The sequence below is a fragment of the Octopus sinensis genome, linkage group LG5 (assembly GCF_006345805.1).
Source record: "Octopus sinensis linkage group LG5, ASM634580v1, whole genome shotgun sequence".
Taxonomy (NCBI): domain Eukaryota; kingdom Metazoa; phylum Mollusca; class Cephalopoda; order Octopoda; family Octopodidae; genus Octopus; species Octopus sinensis.
In genome coordinates, this window is record NC_043001.1 from 51,440,871 (window position 1) to 51,463,018 (window position 22,148).

At 37.0% G+C, this 22,148-nt stretch overlaps 1 protein-coding gene across 2 annotated transcripts in view; it reads right to left on the minus strand.

Annotated features, from left to right (window-relative positions):
* The window catches only part of LOC115211851 (cilia- and flagella-associated protein 44-like), a 204,798-nt gene that overhangs the window by 154,117 nt on the left and 28,533 nt on the right, over positions 1–22,148 (minus strand). For both annotated transcript variants that reach the window (XM_029780572.2, XM_036503433.1), the window contains 3 exons: positions 19,030–19,192; positions 13,631–13,770; positions 1,808–1,987 (listed from right to left, as the gene is read on the minus strand). In XM_029780572.2, coding sequence (XP_029636432.1) covers positions 1,808–1,987; positions 13,631–13,770; positions 19,030–19,192 — 483 coding nt within the window. The remainder of the gene's footprint in view (positions 1–1,807; positions 1,988–13,630; positions 13,771–19,029; positions 19,193–22,148) is intronic.

Sequence of the window (22,148 nt, forward strand, 5' to 3'; positions counted from 1 at the left end):
CATCTTCTGCTCAATCCTCCCTATTTTCCAGTCAGTCTCTGACTCTTTTTCACTAAACTCCAGACACTACTTTTCCATTTCCCTCTCATCACATCCTTCTCTCACACTGTCTCTGTTAATCTCTCTTCCACCACCTTCTCTCAGTAATAAACATGCTGAATTCCAATGAGAGCTGTCTTTGACCCCGATGAAGTGTCCAGATATGGCAAGCAGACCAACCACCCAGTCATAAAGTTCACATATTCAACCAACCCTATCACCAATGTTACTTGTTGCCCAGTTCCTCCACATAGCTCTCTTTCCCTTCCTTTTTTCCTATCTCCTCCATTACTCCATTACTCCCATCCTAACATTTTTCTCTCTATTTTTCTAAATCTGTTCCATCTATCACGGGAGCTCTCCTTCATCTTGCAAGCTACAAGATGATATCCACCAGTACTGATTCTCCAGAAAGCAGTACTCTCTATTAGTACTTAGTAATCAATCCAAGTAGTGACAACATAGGGATAGGGAGAGAGAGCTGTTTAGTCTTGCAAACAGCAAGGCAATCTATGGTGCTGTTGCCATGGAAAAATATACCCAGTATACTCTGTAGAGGGGTTGGTGTTAGGAAGATCATCCAATCATAGACACAATGCCAAAACTGAGACATTGGAACAAGACATAATTCTCCTTGCCAGATCTTCTTAATCATTTAATCTATATTTGCATGGAAAACAAACATAAAATGATAATGGTGATGTTTTTATCTCTTTATATTAACGTAGTTGGAATGAGTTGGTGAGTGAATAATCAGTAAAGTGCTCTCTCTTTAAATGTGGTCTGATACATATATATATGCCTAGCAGAAGTGTTATTCCAAATGTGGGAGCAGTTCTCCATTGTGGCTCCCACTTGAGCTTTGCAGAAGTTAGTTGTTGATTGGAGCTGAAGTACATCCTGGTTATTAAGAGGCAGGCTCTTCATTAATAGAAAGCCCTCAAACTTGTCGTGATCTTGAGGGTTTCAGCTGCATGCTATTCATGTTAAAAGGAATAGGGTGAGACAACATTCTCTCGACATGTACTGTGACTTTATTTTTGAACAATTCAGTGGATTACAAATGATGTGACTTCAATGGAGAATGTTTACAAAATTTTAGTTCATGCAATCAGAACAGATTTTCCAAGAGAAATTCAGGTGCTCCAGCATGGCCACTGTCAAATGACTGAAACAAGGAAAAGAGTAAAAGAGTATTGCGTGTCATTGATGCCTGGATGCAGAATGTTAGGGAAGAATGAAAGGTGGTAACATCTGTGTAGAAGCGGATGTTATTGGAAGTGACAGAGAGTAGGTCGTTGACATATCTCTATATATATAAAGCTGAATTTGTTTGTGTATGGCAGGTTTGGTAGCCTTCAACTAACACTCTCTCCTCCGATACCCTGCTGTGCAAGTTGACCAAAATTGAAAGCATGATAGAAGAAGGCTTGCTCTTCCTTCCGTAAAAGAAATAATTCAAATTGGACCATGTTAACACCAAAAATTATTTACATCAAAAAGGTGCTTTTTTTCTATGAAAATCCCTATTTTTTTACGATTGTTTGACTGCTGTGTCACCAATTTTCAGTGTATTTCAACCAGAAAAATGTTCACTTAAAGAGAATAACAAGCTACATAATGCAAAAATTCTAATTGTAAAGGGTCGAAACAAACCCAAGCAACGCCGGGCAATACTGCTAGTAATCTTAAAGATTTGAAGGTGGTCCACCATCAAGAAATACACAAATGAGAAACATCAGATTACTGTGGCTTAAAGTTACCTTACCTGATATGTCCCATTCCAGCAGTAGTCAGATATCCTTCAAGATCAGCAGAGAAGGACACTCGGTATATTTCCTGGGAGAAAGCTTTACACCTCAAGACAATCTGCTCCTGGGACCAATTCCACAGAGTCAGCATATAGTCAGGCTCTCCACCTTGGGAAGCTAGTAATGCACCATCAGGACTGAAAACAAACAAACAAATAAATAAATAAATGTCTAGGGTTTACTGAACTGGTAACACACTGGATAAAATTATCTGGGGTATTGACTTTGTGGTTCTTTAAGCTGTAAGTGCTAATCCCACCATAGTTGACTTTGCATCTTATCATTAAATTGAAAGAGGATAATGAAGTCTCTTTTGGTGGGAGAAAGAAATCAAAGGCCTTGACTACAAACACAGGTCCTCCTACTAAATTGGGAAATTAATTTAGAGACAGTAATTTCTAGTTTTTTCAGGTTATCCTCCTTATGACAATTTCTCTCTCTCTTATACACACACACACACTCACACTCACGTGTGTGTGTGTGTGTGTGTGTATAAATAGATAGATGTAGATATAGATATATAAATCCTGTAAAAGCATCCAATACTCTCTGTAAAATGGCTGACACTGAATAGGGCATCCAGTCATAGAAACCAGACCAGATCAGATGACTGGGGCCTGGTGCATCCCTTGGTTTGCCAGCTCCTCTCAAACCATCCAAAATATGTCAGTATGGAAAATGGATGTTGAATGATAATGATGATGATGAGATGGGCTGAACATACTTTATTACATACCACTACAATATATAACAGTATATATATATATATATATATATATATATATATATATATATATATATATATTTATAATAGGATTAGCTCGTATACGAGTAGGTATATATTTGTAAAAAATGAAGTTCGAAAATGCTGCTGTATTATACAATTTTTAATTTTTATATATACATTATAACATGTTTCAGTTCCTGAAATGAACCTTATCAAAAAAAGTTATATATAAAAAAAGACAGCTCATGCCGTCAAACACAAGAAATTCATTTATAATACACAACGGAGTCAGACATCTTAGAGTTCATGTATAGTTGATATATAGTTCATGTATAGTTGATATATAGTTTGAAGTATATGTTCAAAGTGTTCGATGCAGTGGCCCATGGTGGCGATACGTATTCAATACAAAAAACAGATCAAAGTGGTGGAAAGCGGTCAATACAGAAGATTGATGTTTCCGAAAGAGCGAGGAATTCATTTTTACCTTAGGCAATTGTGATGACCCATGGTGGATGTTCGCTGGGTGGTTCTAGTGGGTTTTGTGAAGTGCTCGGTTTTATAATGTCTGTTAGGTGGTCAATCCAGCATAGCGTGACGTCATCAACGTTTTGACCAATCGTTTCGTTAGGTGGCTTTAGTCAAGCAGAACGGGACGTCATCATTATTTTGACCAATCGCTGCATTATAACTGCCTCTTGTTTGTTTCCTGTTTTGACCAGTCGCTTCGTTAGTCAAGCAGAACGGGACGTCATCCAGATTCTGCCCAATCACGACTTATAGCTACATTAGATCTGCCCCCTGTCTGTACTTGTTAGGTGACTAGTCAAGCAGAAAAGGACGTCATCAATATTCTGACTAATGACTGTCCCCTGTTTGTATCCTGTCCATTCTAGCAGAGCTAGACGTCATCAACTTGTTGACCAATCAGAATCGGGTCTGACCCTTAGCTGTATCGTATGTATCAGGGTCAGATTTGCACGAAAGAATTTTTTTTCCTTTTTTACTAAGGCATATTTCCGTCAGAGCGAGTGTCTGTTTAAAGTAGCGGCCGTGGTGGAATTTTGCTTCTCTCCTTTTCGGAGGACTTATCTTTTGTTTTAGTATTCTTGACCCAGGGTGTTTAAACTTGGTCTAAATTTTTTTATGAAATATAGTTCTTTATTTTGGCGTTGTGTGAAGGTTGCGTTGTCACTGAATTTATAGAGCGGGTTAGTTGTAAATTTCGGATTTACATTTCCAGCACATCTATCTATGTGTCCGCTGACCGGTATTTTGCGGTAATCAGGGTTTCTAATTTGTGATTTATGCACTGCCATCCTGTTACGTAAGCTATTTTTTGTATGGCCTATATACTGCCTATTGCAGCCTGCGCATGTTATGACGTAAATTAAGTTTTCTGATGCGCAGGTGAAGTTTGTTCTAATGGTGAACTGGTGGCCTTGTTCCAGTATAAATTCTGATCCTTCTTTCAAGATGACACAGATTCCGCAGTTGGGCCTTCCACATTTTCTAACTGCTGGTTTTGTGGTTGATGTTGAGTGCAGTGTAGCTTGGGTTAAAATCCTTTTCAAGGATTTTGGTTGCCGTTTACTTTTAATGATGGTGTGTGTTTCGAGGATCCGGTTCATCTTTGGGTCTCCCTTTAGTAGGGCTGTGCTTTGTAGTATGGTGTTGAAGGCCTCATTGTTGAGTGGGTTGTGTGTAGAGATGTAGGGAAGGGTTTTTAATTGTTCTTTCTTTTTGGTTTTGTTTGTCTCAGGTCTTCTATACTTAATTTAAGTACCCGTTGGATTGCACTGTCTATTAGGGGCTGTGGATAGTTTCTATTTGTGAGTGTGGTTCTAAGTTCCTGGAGACGTGTGTGTCGGGTTTTTTGTGTCTGATATTATGGTGCAAATCCTTCTAGCTAAACAAAAGGGACATTCATTCTAGTGTGTCGTGGGTGGCATGAATCAAAGGGTAGGTACTGTTTAGAGTCTGTCGGTTTATAGTAGATATCTGTCTCTATTTTGTTGCCGGTTTTCTTAATGAGGATGTCTAAAAATGGTAATTCTTTTTCGTTGTGGTCCATCGTGAATTGTATATTTTCATTTATTCCATTTAATAGTATTTTAAATTCCTCAAGTTTCTCTATACCTTTGTCCCAGATGATGAAACAGTCATCGAGGTATCTTTTCCAGTTGTTATGGATATAGGTGGCGAAGGTGTTTCCATATTTCTCGAGTGTCATCCGGTATAGTATTTTCTCGAGGTATCCCATCACTAGGTTGGCAAAAGATGGTGCAGTACGCGTGCCCATTGCTGTTCCCGATCTTTGCTTGTAGAAATCATTGTCAAAAATAAAATAATTGTTCTCTAAAATGAATCTAAGTCCTTCTATTATAAGGTCTTTGTTTATGCGAGTTGGGAGTTCAAAGGGGTAGTTATTCAGCCAGAAGGTGATCGCTTCTATTCCTAGGTTGTGAGGGATGTTACATGTTATAATGTATATATAAAAATTAAAAATTGTATAATACAGCAGCATTTTCGAACTTCATTTTTTACAAATATATATATATATATTATATATATATATATATATATCCATGCCAGCATGGAAAATGGCTGTCAAATGATGATGATGATCTATTTATCTGTCTGTTTGTCTGTCTGTATATCTATCAATATTTATATATTTATACAACACACACACACACACACACACACACATATATATATATATACACAGAATTAGAGGAAGCAATATCCCCATAAAAGAGTATTAAAAACATTCCAGATGCCAACTTGGTTTAACCAAATATATTGATAGAAAGTTCCTCAAAATATATATGTATAAACAGTCTCATATAATTAAAAAGTCAATAAAAGAAAATGGAGAAGAAAAAAAAAGATGCTGGCTCATTTTAATTGTATCACAATCGGAAAAGTAAGACTAAAATATACTTATTTTTCCTGATGAGATCTAACAATATATCACTTATTACATCTACAAAGGTTACAATTATTGATGATTCAAAAATATTATTAGCTTGAAACATATGTAGAATTTCTTTTTGGATATTATTGGGTTGTTTTGTTGATGCAGTTCCTTTATATTAGTTCTTACAGGTATATCTTTTAATTTTTTTAATGTTTTAATCTTTTATATATATATATATATATATATATATCAACTTGTGTGTTCCTTTTCATCCTTATACATATATATATATATACATATGTATGTATGTATGTATGTATGTATGTATGTATGTATGTATGTATGTATGTATGTATTTATTTAAGGTATATTCCATTAGGAATGTAGCAGAGTACAAAATACAGCTCTATCATATTCACTTATGTATATATATATACTACACTCTCGGAGTGGTTGCGTTAGGAAGGGCATCCAGCTGTAGAAACTCTGCCAGATCAGATTGGAGCCAGTCCTCAGTCAAATCGTCCAACACATGCTAGCATGGAAAGCAGGTGTTAAATGATGATGATGAGGAGGATGATGTAATGAGCACTAGTGTTGTCAACATTATCAAGTGCACATACACAATGTATGTGTTTTGTTTGCTTGTGATTATAGCTCCTGGGAGACAACTTCCTCATTACGTTGGGTGTTAAAATACCTGAAAGTCGTAGACAGTCGAGACAACTCACCTCCAATCTCATTCAGAAGTGATGGATACCAATATTTCCCTATTTTTGTGGCTTGTCAACATCATGCACACAAATCAAACTAGGGACGGATTGACTAGCCAGACCATGACTATATATAAATGGTGTAAGAACCATTTGCTGGTATGCCATTGCGATGTATATGTAAGATTAAATTCAATGAATTAAAAGTGGTGATATTGTTGTAAATGTTATCAACCACACATACTCAGTGTATGTGTTTCATTTGTTTGCAAATTCGCTGCACCATAGTACTTGAGGGACGACTCCCTCATTGTGTTGGATGATAAATACCTGAACATCATTGAAAAACAAGACAACTCACCTCTGATCCCATTCAGAAATGTCTATTGCTTTCAAGTATTTTAACACCCAGCACATTGAAGAGATCATTCCCCAGGTACTATGACATAACAAACCAACAAACAAGTAAAACACATACATTAAGCATGTGGTCAATAATATACACACACAGACATACATACATACAATACATATATACATATATGTATATATATAAAAATGTGACCGCGTGTGTACCATTGGCAATTTTTTTTCCTCTTTCTTCCCTTCTTGGATCTTTCCTTTTCCTATGTTTCTGATGAAGAGCTCCGCTCGAAACATTAAACCCTCCGTCTTTCCTTCTTTCCTGAACGTCCAATAGTACTATACTTGTTCCACATCTTCACGTTGTTGGGTTTTCATGTTTGGATTAACTATATATATATATATATATATAATATATATATCCATGCCAGCATGGAAAATGGCTGTCAAATGATGATGATGATCTATTTATCTGTCTGTTTGTCTGTCTGTATATCTATCAATATTTATATATTTATACAACACACACACACACACACACACACATATATATATATACACAGAATTAGAGGAAGCAATATCCCCATAAAAGAGTATTAAAAACATTCCAGATGCCAACTTGGTTTAACCAAATATATTGATAGAAAGTTCCTCAAAATATATATGTATAAACAGTCTCATATAATTAAAAAGTCAATAAAAGAAAATGGAGAAGAAAAAAAAAGATGCTTGGCTCATTTTAATTGTATCACAATCGGAAAAGTAAGACTAAAATATACTTATTTTTCCTGATGAGATCTAACAATATATCACTTATTACATCTACAAAGGTTACAATTATTGATGATTCAAAAATATTATTAGCTTGAAACATATGTAGAATTTCTTTTTGGATATTATTGGGTTGTTTTGTTGATGCAGTTCCTTTATATTAGTTCTTACAGGTATATCTTTTAATTTTTTTAATGTTTTAATCTTTTATATATATATATATATATATATATATCAACTTGTGTGTTCCTTTTCATCCTTATACATATATATATATATACATATGTATGTATGTATGTATGTATGTATGTATGTATGTATTTATTTAAGGTATATTCCATTAGGAATGTAGCAGAGTACAAAATACAGCTCTATCATATTCACTTATGTATATATATATATACTACACTCTCGGAGTGGTTGCGTTAGGAAGGGCATCCAGCTGTAGAAACTCTGCCAGATCAGATTGGAGCCAGTCCTCAGTCAAATCGTCCAACACATGCTAGCATGGAAAGCAGGTGTTAAATGATGATGATGAGGAGGATGATGTAATGAGCACTAGTGTTGTCAACATTATCAAGTGCACATACACAATGTATGTGTTTTGTTTGCTTGTGATTATAGCTCCTGGGAGACAACTTCCTCATTACGTTGGGTGTTAAAATACCTGAAAGTCGTAGACAGTCGAGACAACTCACCTCCAATCTCATTCAGAAGTGATGGATACCAATATTTCCCTATTTTTGTGGCTTGTCAACATCATGCACACAAATCAAACTAGGGACGGATTGACTAGCCAGACCATGACTATATATAAATGGTGTAAGAACCATTTGCTGGTATGCCATTGCGATGCATATGTAAGATTAAATTCAATGAATTAAAAGTGGTGATATTGTTGTAAATGTTATCAACCACACATACTCAGTGTATGTGTTTCATTTGTTTGCAAATTCGCTGCACCATAGTACTTGAGGGACGACTCCCTCATTGTGTTGGATGATAAATACCTGAACATCATTGAAAAACAAGACAACTCACCTCTGATCCCATTCAGAAATGTCTATTGCTTTCAAGTATTTTAACACCCAGCACATTGAAGAGATCATTCCCCAGGTACTATGACATAACAAACCAACAAACAAGTAAAACACATACATTAAGCATGTGGTCAATAATATACACACACAGACATACATACATACAATACATATATACATATATGTATATATATAAAAATGTGACCGCGTGTGTACCATTGGCAATTTTTTTTCCTCTTTCTTCCCTTCTTTGGATCTTTCCTTTTCCTATGTTTCTGATGAAGAGCTCCGCTCGAAACATTAAACCCTCCGTCTTTCCTTCTTTCCTGAACGTCCAATAGTACTATACTTGTTCCACATCTTCACGTTGTTGGGTTTTCATGTTTGGATTAACTATATATATATATATATATATATATATATAAATTCGGGGTGAGTACTTGATAATTATAAGCACCTGTGTATACCGTTTGGTGGTGTAGGTGGTGGAGTAAATTGATCAAAATAAAAATAAAAACATGATGCGAAGGATTCAGCGGTACATATGTTTCGGGCCTTTATTAGACAGATTTATAACAATGCATAATGTATGTCTGTGGCCTTCTTCAGCCGCGCACAACAGCTTCCACAAGGACATGTGTTACATCAAAAATTCTTGGTTGGGGATGCAAATCCTCTCATACGCGAATGAGAGGATTTGCATCTCCAACCAAGAATTTTTGATGTAACACATGTCCTTGTGGAAGCTGTTGTGCGCGGCTGAAGAAGGCCACAGACATACATTATGCATTGTTATAAATCTGTCTAATAAAGGCCCGAAACATATGTACCGCTGAATCCTTCGCATCATGTTTTTATTTTTATTTTGATCAATTTATATATATATATATATATATATATAGATATATATATATTACATACTCTCATCTTAATTAAATAATGACGTTTACACACACACATCATTCTCACATACACATTCATGCTTGCGCACCTTCGTTGGGATCACCATTACTGTTTTTATTATTATCTCCCTTTTATTCAACCCTTTTTTTCAATCATCTTGCCATGTTGGACCACTGAACTCTACACACTTTTTCTCTCTCCCTTTTTTCCTCTTATTCCTTTCTGTCAAAGAGCATAGGCTCGGAACATAGAAGACTTTTCTATCATTCCCGAGTGTTAAACAAATACACCTGCTTATTGTACCTACATCTGTTTTTGTCTTTTATTTGTCTGTAAATCAGAACTATATATATATATATGTATGTGTGTATATATATATATATATATTATATATATATATATCTATATATATGTGTGTGTGTTTGTGTGTATATATATGTGTGTGTGTTTGTGTGTATATATATATATATATATATGTGTGTGTGTGTGTATATATATATATATATATATATATAATTGCTAAGGCAATTAGAAGACAGGGAAGACAGGGAAAGCCCCGGGCCCATCAGGAATTACTGCAGAGATGCTCAAAATATCTGGCAGTGTCGGCTATAACCTAGTCACCCATATAGTCAACCAGGTGATACACGAAGGAGTCATACCCAATGACTGGTGTAGCAGCATACTAGTCAACTGCTACAAAGGTAAAGGTGATGCCCTGGATACAAATAATTACAGAGGTATCAAGCTGTTGGATCAGGTAATGAAGGTTACGGAGAGGGTCATAGCCCAACTAATTAGAGAGAGAGTTAGTTTAGATGAGATGCAGTTTGGGTTTGTCCAGGGAAAAGCACCACTGATGCTATATTCCTGGTAAGGCAGCTGCAGGAGAAATACCTAGCCAAAGATAAGCCCCTGTACCTGGCTTTCGTTGACATGGAGAAAGCCTTTGATAGGGTCCCCCGATCCTCATCTGGTGGTCAATGAGGAAACTAGGGATAGATGAATGGCTGGTGAGGGCTGTGCAAGCCATGTACAGAGATGCCGTAAGTAAGGTTAGAGTTGGCAACATGTACACAGAAGAATTCAAAGTAGAGGTTGGGGTCCACCAGGGTTCAGTACTCAGCCCCCTCCTATTTATCATAGTCCTCCAGGCAATTGTGGAGGAATTCAAGACAGGTTGCCCCTGGGAGCTCCTCTATGCTGACAACCTCGCTCTAATCGCTGAGTCACTATCAGAACTGGAGGAGAAGTTCCAGGTGTGGAAGGAGGGTTTAGAATCGAGGGGCCTTAGAGTCAACCTAGCTAAAACCAAAGTACTAATAAGTAGAAAGGTAGAAAATCCACAAATATCCTCAGGAAGATGGCCCTGCTCGATCTGTAGAAAAGGTGTAGGTAGAACTCTATAAGATGTACCCAGTGTAAGCTATGGACACATAAGAGGTGCAGCAATGTCAAAGGTAGGCTAACTGGGAAGATAGTTTTTGTATGTGGCAGATGCTCTGGAGCATTGACCTCCGAAAATCTGCAGAAAACAACTTCCGTCACTTTCCGGGGGGAAAAACTAGAAGTAGTTGATAGCTTCCGCTATCTAGGTGACCAAGTCAGTACTGCTACATGGCAGTGAAACATGGGCCGTGACTGCTGAGGACATGCGTAAGCTCGTGAGGAATGAAGCCAGTATGCTCCGATGGATGTATAATGTCAGTGTACTTACTCGACAGAGCGTTAGTACCTTGAGAGAAATGTTGTACCTAAGAACCATCAGTTGTTGTGTGCAAGAGAGACGATTGCGCTGGTATGGTCATGTGGCGAGAATGGATGAAGATAGGTGTGTGAGAAAGTGCCAATCCCTAGCAGTTGAGGGAACCCGTGGAAGAGGTAGACCCAGGAAAACCTGGGACAAGGTGGTGAAGCACGACCTTCAGACGTTAGGTCTCACCATGGAAATGACTAGAGACCGAGACCTATGGAAGTATGCTGTGCGTGAGAAGACCCGGCAAGACTAGTGAAGCCAAAATCCGTGGCCCCTACCTGGGATGTAGTCAGTCCACCTGTGCATACCTTCCTTCTTGTGACACTTGTGAAGACCTGTTGAGGCAAGTGAAAATCGAATCAAATCAAATCAAATCGAACCAAATCAAAATAGATGAACATCAATGGAATTTGTATCCTTGTGGTACCAGTGCCGGTGGCACATAAGAAAACCATCCGAACGTGACCGTAGCCAGTACCGCAACGACTGGCCTCCGTGCTGAGGGCACGTAACAAACACCATCCGAGCGTGGCCGTCCGCCAGCCTCGTCTGGCACCTGTGTCGGTGACACATTAGAAAACACCATCCGAGCGTGGCCGTCAGCCAGCCTGTCTGGCACCTGTGTCGGTGGCACATAAAAAACACCATCCGAGCGTGGCCATCTGCCAGCCTCGTCTGGCACCTGTGTCGGTGGCACATAAAATCACCCACTACACTCTCGGAGTGGTTGGCGTTAGGAAGGGCATCCAGCTGTAGAAACACTGCCAGATCTGACTGGCCTGGTGCAGCCTTCGGGCTTGCCAGACCCCAGTTGAACCGTCCAACCCATGCTAGCATGGAAGGCGGACGTTAAACAATGATGATGATGATGATGATGTGTGTGTGTGTGTGTGTGTGTGTGTGTGTGTGTGTGTGAGATACAGATAAGGAATAATTTTATTCTCAAATGAAGGATAATGCTAATAATATGAGTTTGAGTCTAATGGCTGGCTGCGAATAGATTTTTCTGCAAAATATGGATAGCTTATCCTGTTCATGCTATATTATTAGCATTATCCTGCATTTGAGAATAAAACTATTTCCTTATCTGTATCTTTCAATGCATCTCAACGCTTCTAAAGCAAACTGTGTTTGTTGACTTTCAGCATAAGCTGAATTTTATATATATATATATATATATATAGCAGGTGGAGAGGAGTACTAGTGTTTTGTATTTGTGTATTCCTCCCCTCCTGCTTAACAACAGGTGTCAGTTTACTTATGTTCGTGTAACTTAGCAGTTTGACAAAAGAGATTGACAGATTAAGTGCCAAACTTAGTAAAAAAGTGTACTGGGCTTGATTTGATTGATTGAATTCTTCAAGGTAAGGCTCCAGCATTGCTGAAAGAAATAAAACATAAAAGTAACTACAAGTATGCATTTCCATTATCTTCAAGTTCATTATATGACTTCAGTTCAGCACAGCAAATGAACATAATATTGGTTAACTATTGAGAATTACTGCTGTTCACAACATGACATAGTACAACAAAGCCATCTGTTACAAATGAATGAGTATGGCTTGGAAACATGCACTGGACTTTCGTTAATTGTTTCCAATGAGCATATATCTGAAGACAGATATAAACACTCTTTCAGTCCACTTGTCTGTTACCCAACAGTACATAAACAATGTGATGGTTGAAGGGAGAGAGGGCTGCACCAGCACACAGCTGGGTAGCCCAAAGTGACGTGAAATGCAGTACCTTGCTCAAGAACACAGTATACTTCCTGGTTCAGTAATTGAATCGACAAACTTATGATCATGAACTGAGCACTGCTAGCCACTGGTCCACATATTTTCCCCCAACATAATACATATTTACAAATTAGTGAACTAAGTTGGCAAGAGTTAAGTACTTTAATCATGAGTTCTCTCTAGTGCTGTGTCTGGATTTTAAGTCACTAAGCTAATTGTCCTCTAATGAATTTTAGAAGCACATTAGTGTTGAACCTTCAGGTTATCATTCAACACCCTGATGACTTTGCCATTACCAAATGAAATTAGAAACTATCCTTTATCGTTTACTAGTCTCAGTCTTTGGACACCATTTTGAAGGGCTTTAGTTGAACAAACTGACTCCAGTACATTTTTGGAGTTGTTTAAGGCTGGGTACTTATTCTATTGGTCACTTTTTATTGAACTGTAAAGTTATGAGGATGTAGACAAATCAAAACCAGTTTCCAAGTGGAGGTGGGAGACAAGCATTACACATATACAAATGCATACACACATGCACACATGTGCTCATGCACATGAGCATGCACACACACACACACACATGATGGGCTTCTTTCAGTTTTTGTGTACCAAAGAGGCTTTGGTCGACCAATGGCTATAATAGAAGGCACCTGTTCATGGTGTCACACAGTGGAACGGAACTGAGGAACCATGTGGTTGGGAAGCAAACTTCTTACCATACACCCCAAAACTGTACCTATGCTGAACATAATTTCCTCGTTTAAATTTTTTTTTTTAAATCAGCCAACCCAATTTTTTCTTACCAAACTAATTACAATGAATCACAACAGAAAAGAACTGACCTGAAATCTAAAAAGCTGTACAGATGTGTGGTTCCCTCTCTTAAAATACGATACAGTTTGAATGATGGGACTTCGAAGATATTTAAACTTGGAAAATTTTGTTTTTCTCCAACGGCAAAGAATGTTTTTTTGGGATGCAGCTGAAAGTAACGAAATGAAATAAAACTAATATATGTGAAACACATGGTTTGTTTGTCCAGGAATTAAAATATAGCATAAATAGCACCCAATGGAATAATATATACATAACAGAACTTATTTACACTTTTGTAATTAAGTTGTAAGAAAAGTTAATCAAAACCTATCTTGTTAACTTTATCATGTACTTTTGCCCTTCCTCACATATATATTTGCGTATGTCATGAAGAAATAGATAAATTTGAATCTCCCTCTTCATCCTCTGTGGCAATGCCTTTTTCCATTTTTTCTGCTGGGGCCATGAGGCAGTCTAACTTACAGGAAATTGTATGTTCCACTCCTTAGATACTTAAATTCATGCAATAATTTATTACTAAAAAGGCAGCGAACTGGCAGAAACGTTAGCATGCTGGGCAAAATGCTTAGTGGTATTTAGTCTGTTTTTACATTCTGAGTTCAAATTATGCCAAGGTTGACTTTGCCTTTCATCCTTTTGGGGTTGATAAATTAAGTACCAGCTGCATACTGGGGTTGATCTAATCGACTAGCTTCCACCCTAAAAATTTCGGACCATGCACCTAGAGTAGAAAAGAATAATTTATTGCTAAAATATTACACTATATGTGGTAACCAGGGCTGTTGTGTAACTTTTAGAAACCCCCTGCAACTTTTCGTTTCGAGGCCCCATCCCTTCAATCAAAATTCATAATCTATGCACTTTTTATTCATAGCTATATTTTACTTTATTCTATCTGAAGTTCAATATTTCATGCAATCCTAAAGAACATCATTAAAGGTACAACAAGTTAAATTTATTTAAGTCTATTACAAATTTTAATAAGTAAATCTTCCAAATATGTATAAAAGAGCACTTTTATAATCCAGGCAACTTTCAAAGACAAACATGGCACACTTTTTGGTTCATGAAATCATTGATCAGATCAGAATAATTGAACTGAGAGCTAAGTTTGTGTTCAATAGATATCATAGACAATCCACAAAGTCTTTCCTATGTCATAGTGGACCACAGATATGATTTAATCCAATGCTTCTCAAACTATCTGATGTGGTGTACTGGCAGGTTTTTTGTATCAGTATGCCACGGACCGGTAATATTTCTTAGTAATATTAATTTATGCTGGAAACAATATATATAATGAATATAATAAAAGTTGACAATTTCTTTTATCTTATATTTATTTTGTAAACAAATAATACAATATTACATAAGAATTTTATAATGTTTCTTTCTTTTCTGGAAACTCGGCACATATTGGCAGCTGATGGCTCAAAGACTGGCACCAGTCCACAGATCACTGCTTTGAATAGCACTGATTTAATTAACTTTAATTTGGAGAAACTGCGCTCTCCACTTGCAACACTCACAAGCATTGAAAGGATAATTTGTTGCAAAGTCACTCACACATTAGGGGAAATCTCCACAAGGCTGGATTTCTGAATACAATTGCCTACATCACAGATTTTCTTGCACTCAGGTGATAGAAAATGCGAAAGTGAACAAAACCTTTCTGCTTGCTCTGTCTTCTCAATATCTGCTTTGACAATGTCATCATCATTATGTACTGTTCATGCAGTGGAAACAATTGCACAGTGTTCCAATAGAATCTGATTTTCCCAGTGTTTCAGTGTAGAAATGTAAAGGAACGCAAATATGTCATTGTGCTTGCTCAATATGTCAAAGCATTCACCAAGGGAAACAAGAGCAATGTTGATTGCATGAAAAAAGAAATGCACTTTGAAATTTTGCAAAGCATCAACAAGAGGTTCATTTTCACTTTCATATCCAAAATGGTGTAATACACGATATCTCCTTTTGCTTGGCATCTCCACCAGTTGTTCACATAATTTGGTTGCAACATTGACTACTGATGACAAAAAAACGTATCGTTTTCTTGATAGCTGCACAGCAAGGTGTGTGCGGATGAGACAAGCTCTTGGGCAACATCAATTTGAATGTTTTCATGCTGAAGTAGTTTGCTGATCTCAGTTAGCAGATCGTACCATATCACCTAACAGAAGAAAGCAGAAAGAAGCAATTTCTGCAGCTAGTGGATTTGCTTCTGAGTAAGCTTAGCAATCTTTGCCTTTTGAAGCATTATGAATGCTTATCAACATATTGCAGATGTCCTTGGCTTTGAACTGAAGGGATTTTATGCTTCCAATTTTGCTTTCTCAATGAGTGTCTGATAAATATTTTACAGTGATGGAGCAGAGTTCTTTCAAAGTGTTCCATGCAGAAGTTGATGCTGCAATAAATGAATATACATGCTGGAGGTAACCAAAGAAAGAGACAGCCATCACTGATGAGCTTGCTGCATCACACACAAGGTTTAGACTATGATTCATGCAAGGTAAACAGAATGCTCATGGATTCTTCTGTAGAAGTCTTGTTTGGATGCCAGAAAGTTTTCCCTTCATATTACTCCTATTATCTTAACTTTGGCCTCCATAATTCATCAGATCTGGCCCCACTGATGCGAGTTTCTCCAAGAGCAATTCAAAAAGTTGTGTCAGCAACTTTCAAAAGCCCAACAAAGTACTCATTGATTTCGACTTTGTTTTTCTGAAGTTCGATGAAATGGATGCTCATGGTCATTTGCTCCTGATGGTTGATATTTGGTGTGCAATCAAGTATAATGCTGTAGTATTTAGCAGCCTTCACCTGATTGGTGATTTCTTTCAAAATGTGGTCAGAAATTAGTGATATCAATTCATTTTGACTCTCAGATCCCAAATAATGAGCCACTGTTTCCGCATTCTGAATAAGTCACAAGTGTTCTGCCAAAATGGTATCAAACTTTGCAAACAATTGCACTTTGCCTAAAAGATTTCCATTACCATGGATGTAGAGCCTATCGGAAACCCAGGAAGGGCCATATTCCTCTCTACTAAAAACAAAATAATTGTCAAGATACATTCTGACACTGCACAGAAATGAGCTCTCTCCTTTTCCTCTAAAGCAATCATTTGCTTGTCAAGAGTTGAGGCTGTTTTAAGGTGAAATTCAAGCTCCTTCCATTTCATCATGTGCTGCCTGTGGCCCGTTGATTTCTCATGTTCTTCTAAGGTCTTGCTCAAATATTGCCAACAGCTGAATTCTTCAGACATAAGTCTCATTTTACTGTGACCAAGCTGCTTGCAACAGAAACAATACAGCGCATCATGCTGAATTGAAAAATACAAGCCACGTTTGAACTATCGTTTCACCATTTGGCAGCATCTTAGAACAGAAGTTGAGATTGAATCTGTGGTTTTATTTTGATTTAGGAAATTTGTATTTTTTTCATTTGAACAACTCCAGGTTTCACAATGTCAGTACGCATACCATCAAATATAGTTTCTGGCCATGATGCAGGGTCAGTAGTGGTAGTGACTGTTTCCTGTTGCACAACCATATTTTCAGTAATAGGTAAAGGTTGTTGACAACATGCACCATATAAGGCCTTCACATTTCCCTCCACTGATGAAAATGTAGTAACCTGCTGTGAATTTTCATTGCATCCACACATTTGTTGTTGCTTAGCATTTCTGTCCCTATCTGTTTGCCTGTCTTCTCTAGGCAGTGGTACATAGCTATCCATTAATAGTAATGTCACTGATGTATATGGTAGCATAAATTGATCCATAATCCCAGCCATACACCTGTTGTTTGCCAGTTTCACTCATTTTTTGTGCTTTTCTGCACCAGATTCATGCTTTTGGAATGATATCACTTGAGATCTGAAATACAAGGTGCTCTATTGCATAAGATTAATGCAAGATTTACAAATGTTACATATACACGTATAAAGTATAAATATGTATCTTGGCCTACATGTATTTGGTTATGACAAACAGACACAGCTGATACAGATACAGAGATATGATACAAGTGTAATGTGTGGATGTGAGTATAGCTACAGAACATGTTATGAAATACAAATTAAAAAAATGCAATACATGTATTAAACTCATTTCTGCTCATTGTTCCATTTAGTGGGAAGATTCATTTATGGAGCTTTTTTTTCAAATATCATTTCAAATGATTTTCCAGAGAGTTGCTGCAGATGCTTATATTCCACTACCAAAGAATCCTGTCACCCTATTTCAGTGATTTTAATAAAAATTTTAAAAACTAGATTTGGTTAAAAAGAGACGATGAGCGATGGCTAGAAGGATATTGAGTTTAACTTCATAACCAGCTGATCTAGCAAGCGGGGCTTCATATCAGTGAGGGGGGCCGGTGCACATTGATGCCGTCGAGGTAGGCCCCGAAATGGCGTGCATTCTCTCCTGATGACCCCATACACTTGCTGGCTTCCGGTATATGGAGCTTTTGACTGGTAGCACTTGCACGGGCAAGTTGTTTGCAAGACAGCTGTTTATTAAAAATTTAAAATTCGCATACAATTTGATCATATTAACAAAACACCAAATCTGAGTTTTCTTTTTCAGTTTATGTGAGTAATAAGGACCAGTGTGAATGAAGTCTATTTAGGTAGGGACGTTTGTGGTACAAGAACTTTTGCAGGTACAATGTATTACCATTTTATTTCTTAAAATTTTCAGTTAACATAGAAAGTTTAATTCTTGTTCAACATCTTAACCAAAGTAAATAGATGACTCATTTGATCATAACTTTCATCATAACATGGAGCCCCACAACTACAGGGGCTTAGCGATGGCCCTGGTGTTAACAAGTGTTAACAGAGCGAAAGTAGTGGTTATAACAAGAAGAATATAAAAGGAAGGCCAACAGATTTGATTTGAAAGGTAGCCAACAGTTAATTCATGGTCTTTAGGTTTACATAAGCACAATGACCAAGTCATTAAATTAATAAATAGAATACTCAGTCACTTTGTACTAATATTATGAATATATTGTCTATTTGAAGGACCGTTTGTGTGTGTGTGTGTAAACATTTTTCATTTTCTAACCAATTTTGAAGTTTTACTGCGATGTTTTTGTGAAATTTGTGTTATACATTTTGTGTTCAAGTCTGCTACAGATATTAAGTAGTTAATCAGAGCATCAAAGTCTACATGTCACCATTCACCTATCTGTGGTGAAAATATAGCAGACATTCAAAGATTATTGTTAGACATCAGGCTTACCCAGAGAAAGTAATGGGAAATAATTGTATCCTTGTCTAGAAACTTCAGAAGAAGCTGTCTTTTTCACATATATCTCTTGATATTTCAAAACTATGAAAAAAAAAAAATTTATGATGAATATACATTATTGTCCTCCTAAAACTTACCTGAATTGCTGAAATTCCACCTGCACTGGTACCTCTCACAAAGGACCTTTCCCCAGTTTTCACATTGATGATTGTTATTATATTTCCAGTTGCAAACATAACTGTGTCATTGTCAAGAAGACTGAGATTACATCTCCTGGTGCAGTCATAGCCCAATGAATATCTTAGAGAAATATTAAGGAAATGCATAGTATATATTAGCTGCTATATTGCTATTTATACGGTAACTTATTCGTTTATTTTGTTCTTTGATGAAGAAAGTAGCATCAAATTGCCTAATGTGACCCTCCCAAAGCTGTAGATATTAAGGAAAGAAGTCGATACACTTGATATGTTTTCCATCTTCTGAAGAACTTGTGTTTAGTTAGCACAAAGGTAGGTAGTTTCCAAAGTAATTACTCCATTGGAAAAGAATTTCATAACTGGTTGATGTGAGGGGCTAAACACAGAGGGGACGAACAAGGACAGACAAACGAATTAAGTTGATTACATCGACCTCAGTGCATAACTGGTACTTAATTTATCGACCCTGAAAGGATGAAAGGCAACGTTGACCTCGGCGGAATTTGAACTCAGAACGAGGCGACAGACAAAATACCTATTTCTTTACTACCCACAAGGGGCTAAACACAGAGGGGACGAACAAGGACAGTCAAACAGATTAAGTCGATTATATCGACCCCAGTGCGTAACTGGTACTTAATTTATCGACCCTGAAAGGATGAAAGGCAAAGTCGACCTCGGCAGAATTTGAACTCAGAACGTAACGGCAGACAAAATACAGCTATGCATTTCGCCCGGCGTGCTAACATTTCTGCCAGCTTGCCACCTTGAATGAAATAAAGGTGGCAACATAGCATGTACAAATATGAGAGATGTCTTACATTTTGATTGAAACTCATTTCAGTTCATTCTTTCATTTCTTCTGAATCTTCTGCACACACAAGTATCATCTGCAAAGTGATAGAGGCACCTCATGCCATATCTCTATTCATTCTATGAAGACAGACCTCAGAAACATCCTCAAATGAAGTCATGCAAGCTGTGTCTACTTCAACTGTACAAAGATACAATCCCTATATACATTGAGAAAAAAAGTGTCCTTTCTTCCTGCCAACATTAGCAGCATACAAACAAAACCTCCAAGGTCACAACGAATAACGGGATTTACCAATACTGACGAGCTCACCTGATGAATGTATATTCTTCACATATTCTAAACTGCATTAAAAGATTAAATTTCCTCATCAGAGTCAGAAAATGCCTCAGTCCCCATTAACTACAAATTCTCCACAAAGCTCATGTGAGATTCACAATGAAGTACTACAGACCAGGTGTGGCAAATGTAATTTATCTATTACTCATTTGACTGTAAAATAAAAAGTTTTAGGCTTTGTAAATGAAAGTTTACAGTGGATTGCTGAATCCCTTTCGTTACTATATTTCTGATCAAAATACATCCCTCATGAGTTTCAATTAAATTCTAAAATAATCATGAATCTAGGCTTGTTTCATTAAATAACTGTAACTTTTTTACTTATCAACATTTTGATGTGATATTTGGAACATAATTAAAGAAAGGGTTCTTAATCAATTCTATTGCATAACTTTTGTCTCGAAGTGACTTTAATTACAGGTAAATCCAGGTAAATTGAGCAAAAGGTAAAAATATTAAAATTTTAAATTGAGCAAAAGGTAAAAATATTAAAATTTTGTTTAAACATCACCAGAGAAAATGAATCATCAGCTAATATTCAAATGGGTATGCAACAAAATTTTGATAAAGAAGAATTGTGCACATCACTATATCATCAGTTGAATTTAATGCACAACAGGTATACCATAAAGGTGGAATAAAGTGAAATACTGGAATCCACCGCAAGTTTGACCGAACTAAAGAAATCGGTCAAAAAATGATATACGGCCCTGGCTATGGTATGGAAGTGATAAATTCCAGACTACATCGTTCCCTAGGCCATGCTGACTAACATTAGTTTCCCTGTATAAAAACTAAATCCACAACAGTACCCAGTATTTGCTTCACAAATTTTCCAATTCGGAATCAATGCTTGATAACATGAAACTCCAATCCATTTTCAAAGTTGAAGAAAAATCGATGTCGAAAAAAATGTGGAAAAAAATCTGCCAAAATTCAGGGAATTAAAATTACACGTCGATCGTTGTACAAAACTGTAGATGAACTGTTTACGAAGTATAATCACGTGTTTTCACGAATGTACTAAAGAGATTTGCTCTGATATTCTCATTTAAATATGAATAGGTAAATTCGGGCGGCTTTGGGCGGTTTGGTAACGAAAGGGTTAATGAAAATATTTTACATGTATTTTTACAATTCAAAATGACCAGCCTACACTTTCACCATTCAGTTTAATCACTTCACAATTCTTTATACCAGCCATTTTCAATGTTACATTTTGTCCACACTGTGAGCTGCCAAATTTGATTTATGATAAACAATAAAACCCCAAAATATTAGGAATTCTAGTGTTATACAACATTTGCAGCTGTGTTTGTGAATATTTCAATTTATTCTTGAATAATAGGTAAATTAGAATGCTAAAATAATGGATAAATGTACATGTCACACCTGGTACATACATATTCTTGACCACATTCAAAGTCACTCAAGTTATTGGTGTGCAGTCACTCACTAGCACACTATGAACTCTGGCCCACAGATGTATTGCCTCCCTCATTTGAGTTGGTTGCTCTCAGCTCACCTTCTCTTAGGCATTCCCAACTAATTCATCTCTCTTCCTTTCCTCACCCATATTGTGTCCGGCTTTTAAAGCCCCATATCAACCACTATAGCAAATTCTCAATCTTTACAATTCCCTCCTAGCACGATTTTTCCATTAGCTCTTTTACTCTTTTACTTGTTTCAGTCATTTGACTGTGGCCATGCTGGAATACCGCCTTTAGTTGAGCAAATCGACCCCAGGACTTATTCTTTGTAAGCTTAGTACATATTCTATCAGTCTCTTTTGCCGAACTACTAAGTTACGGGGACGTAAACACACCAGCATTGGTCGTCAAGCGATGTTGGGGGGACAAACACAGACACACAAACATACACACACACACGCACACACACACAC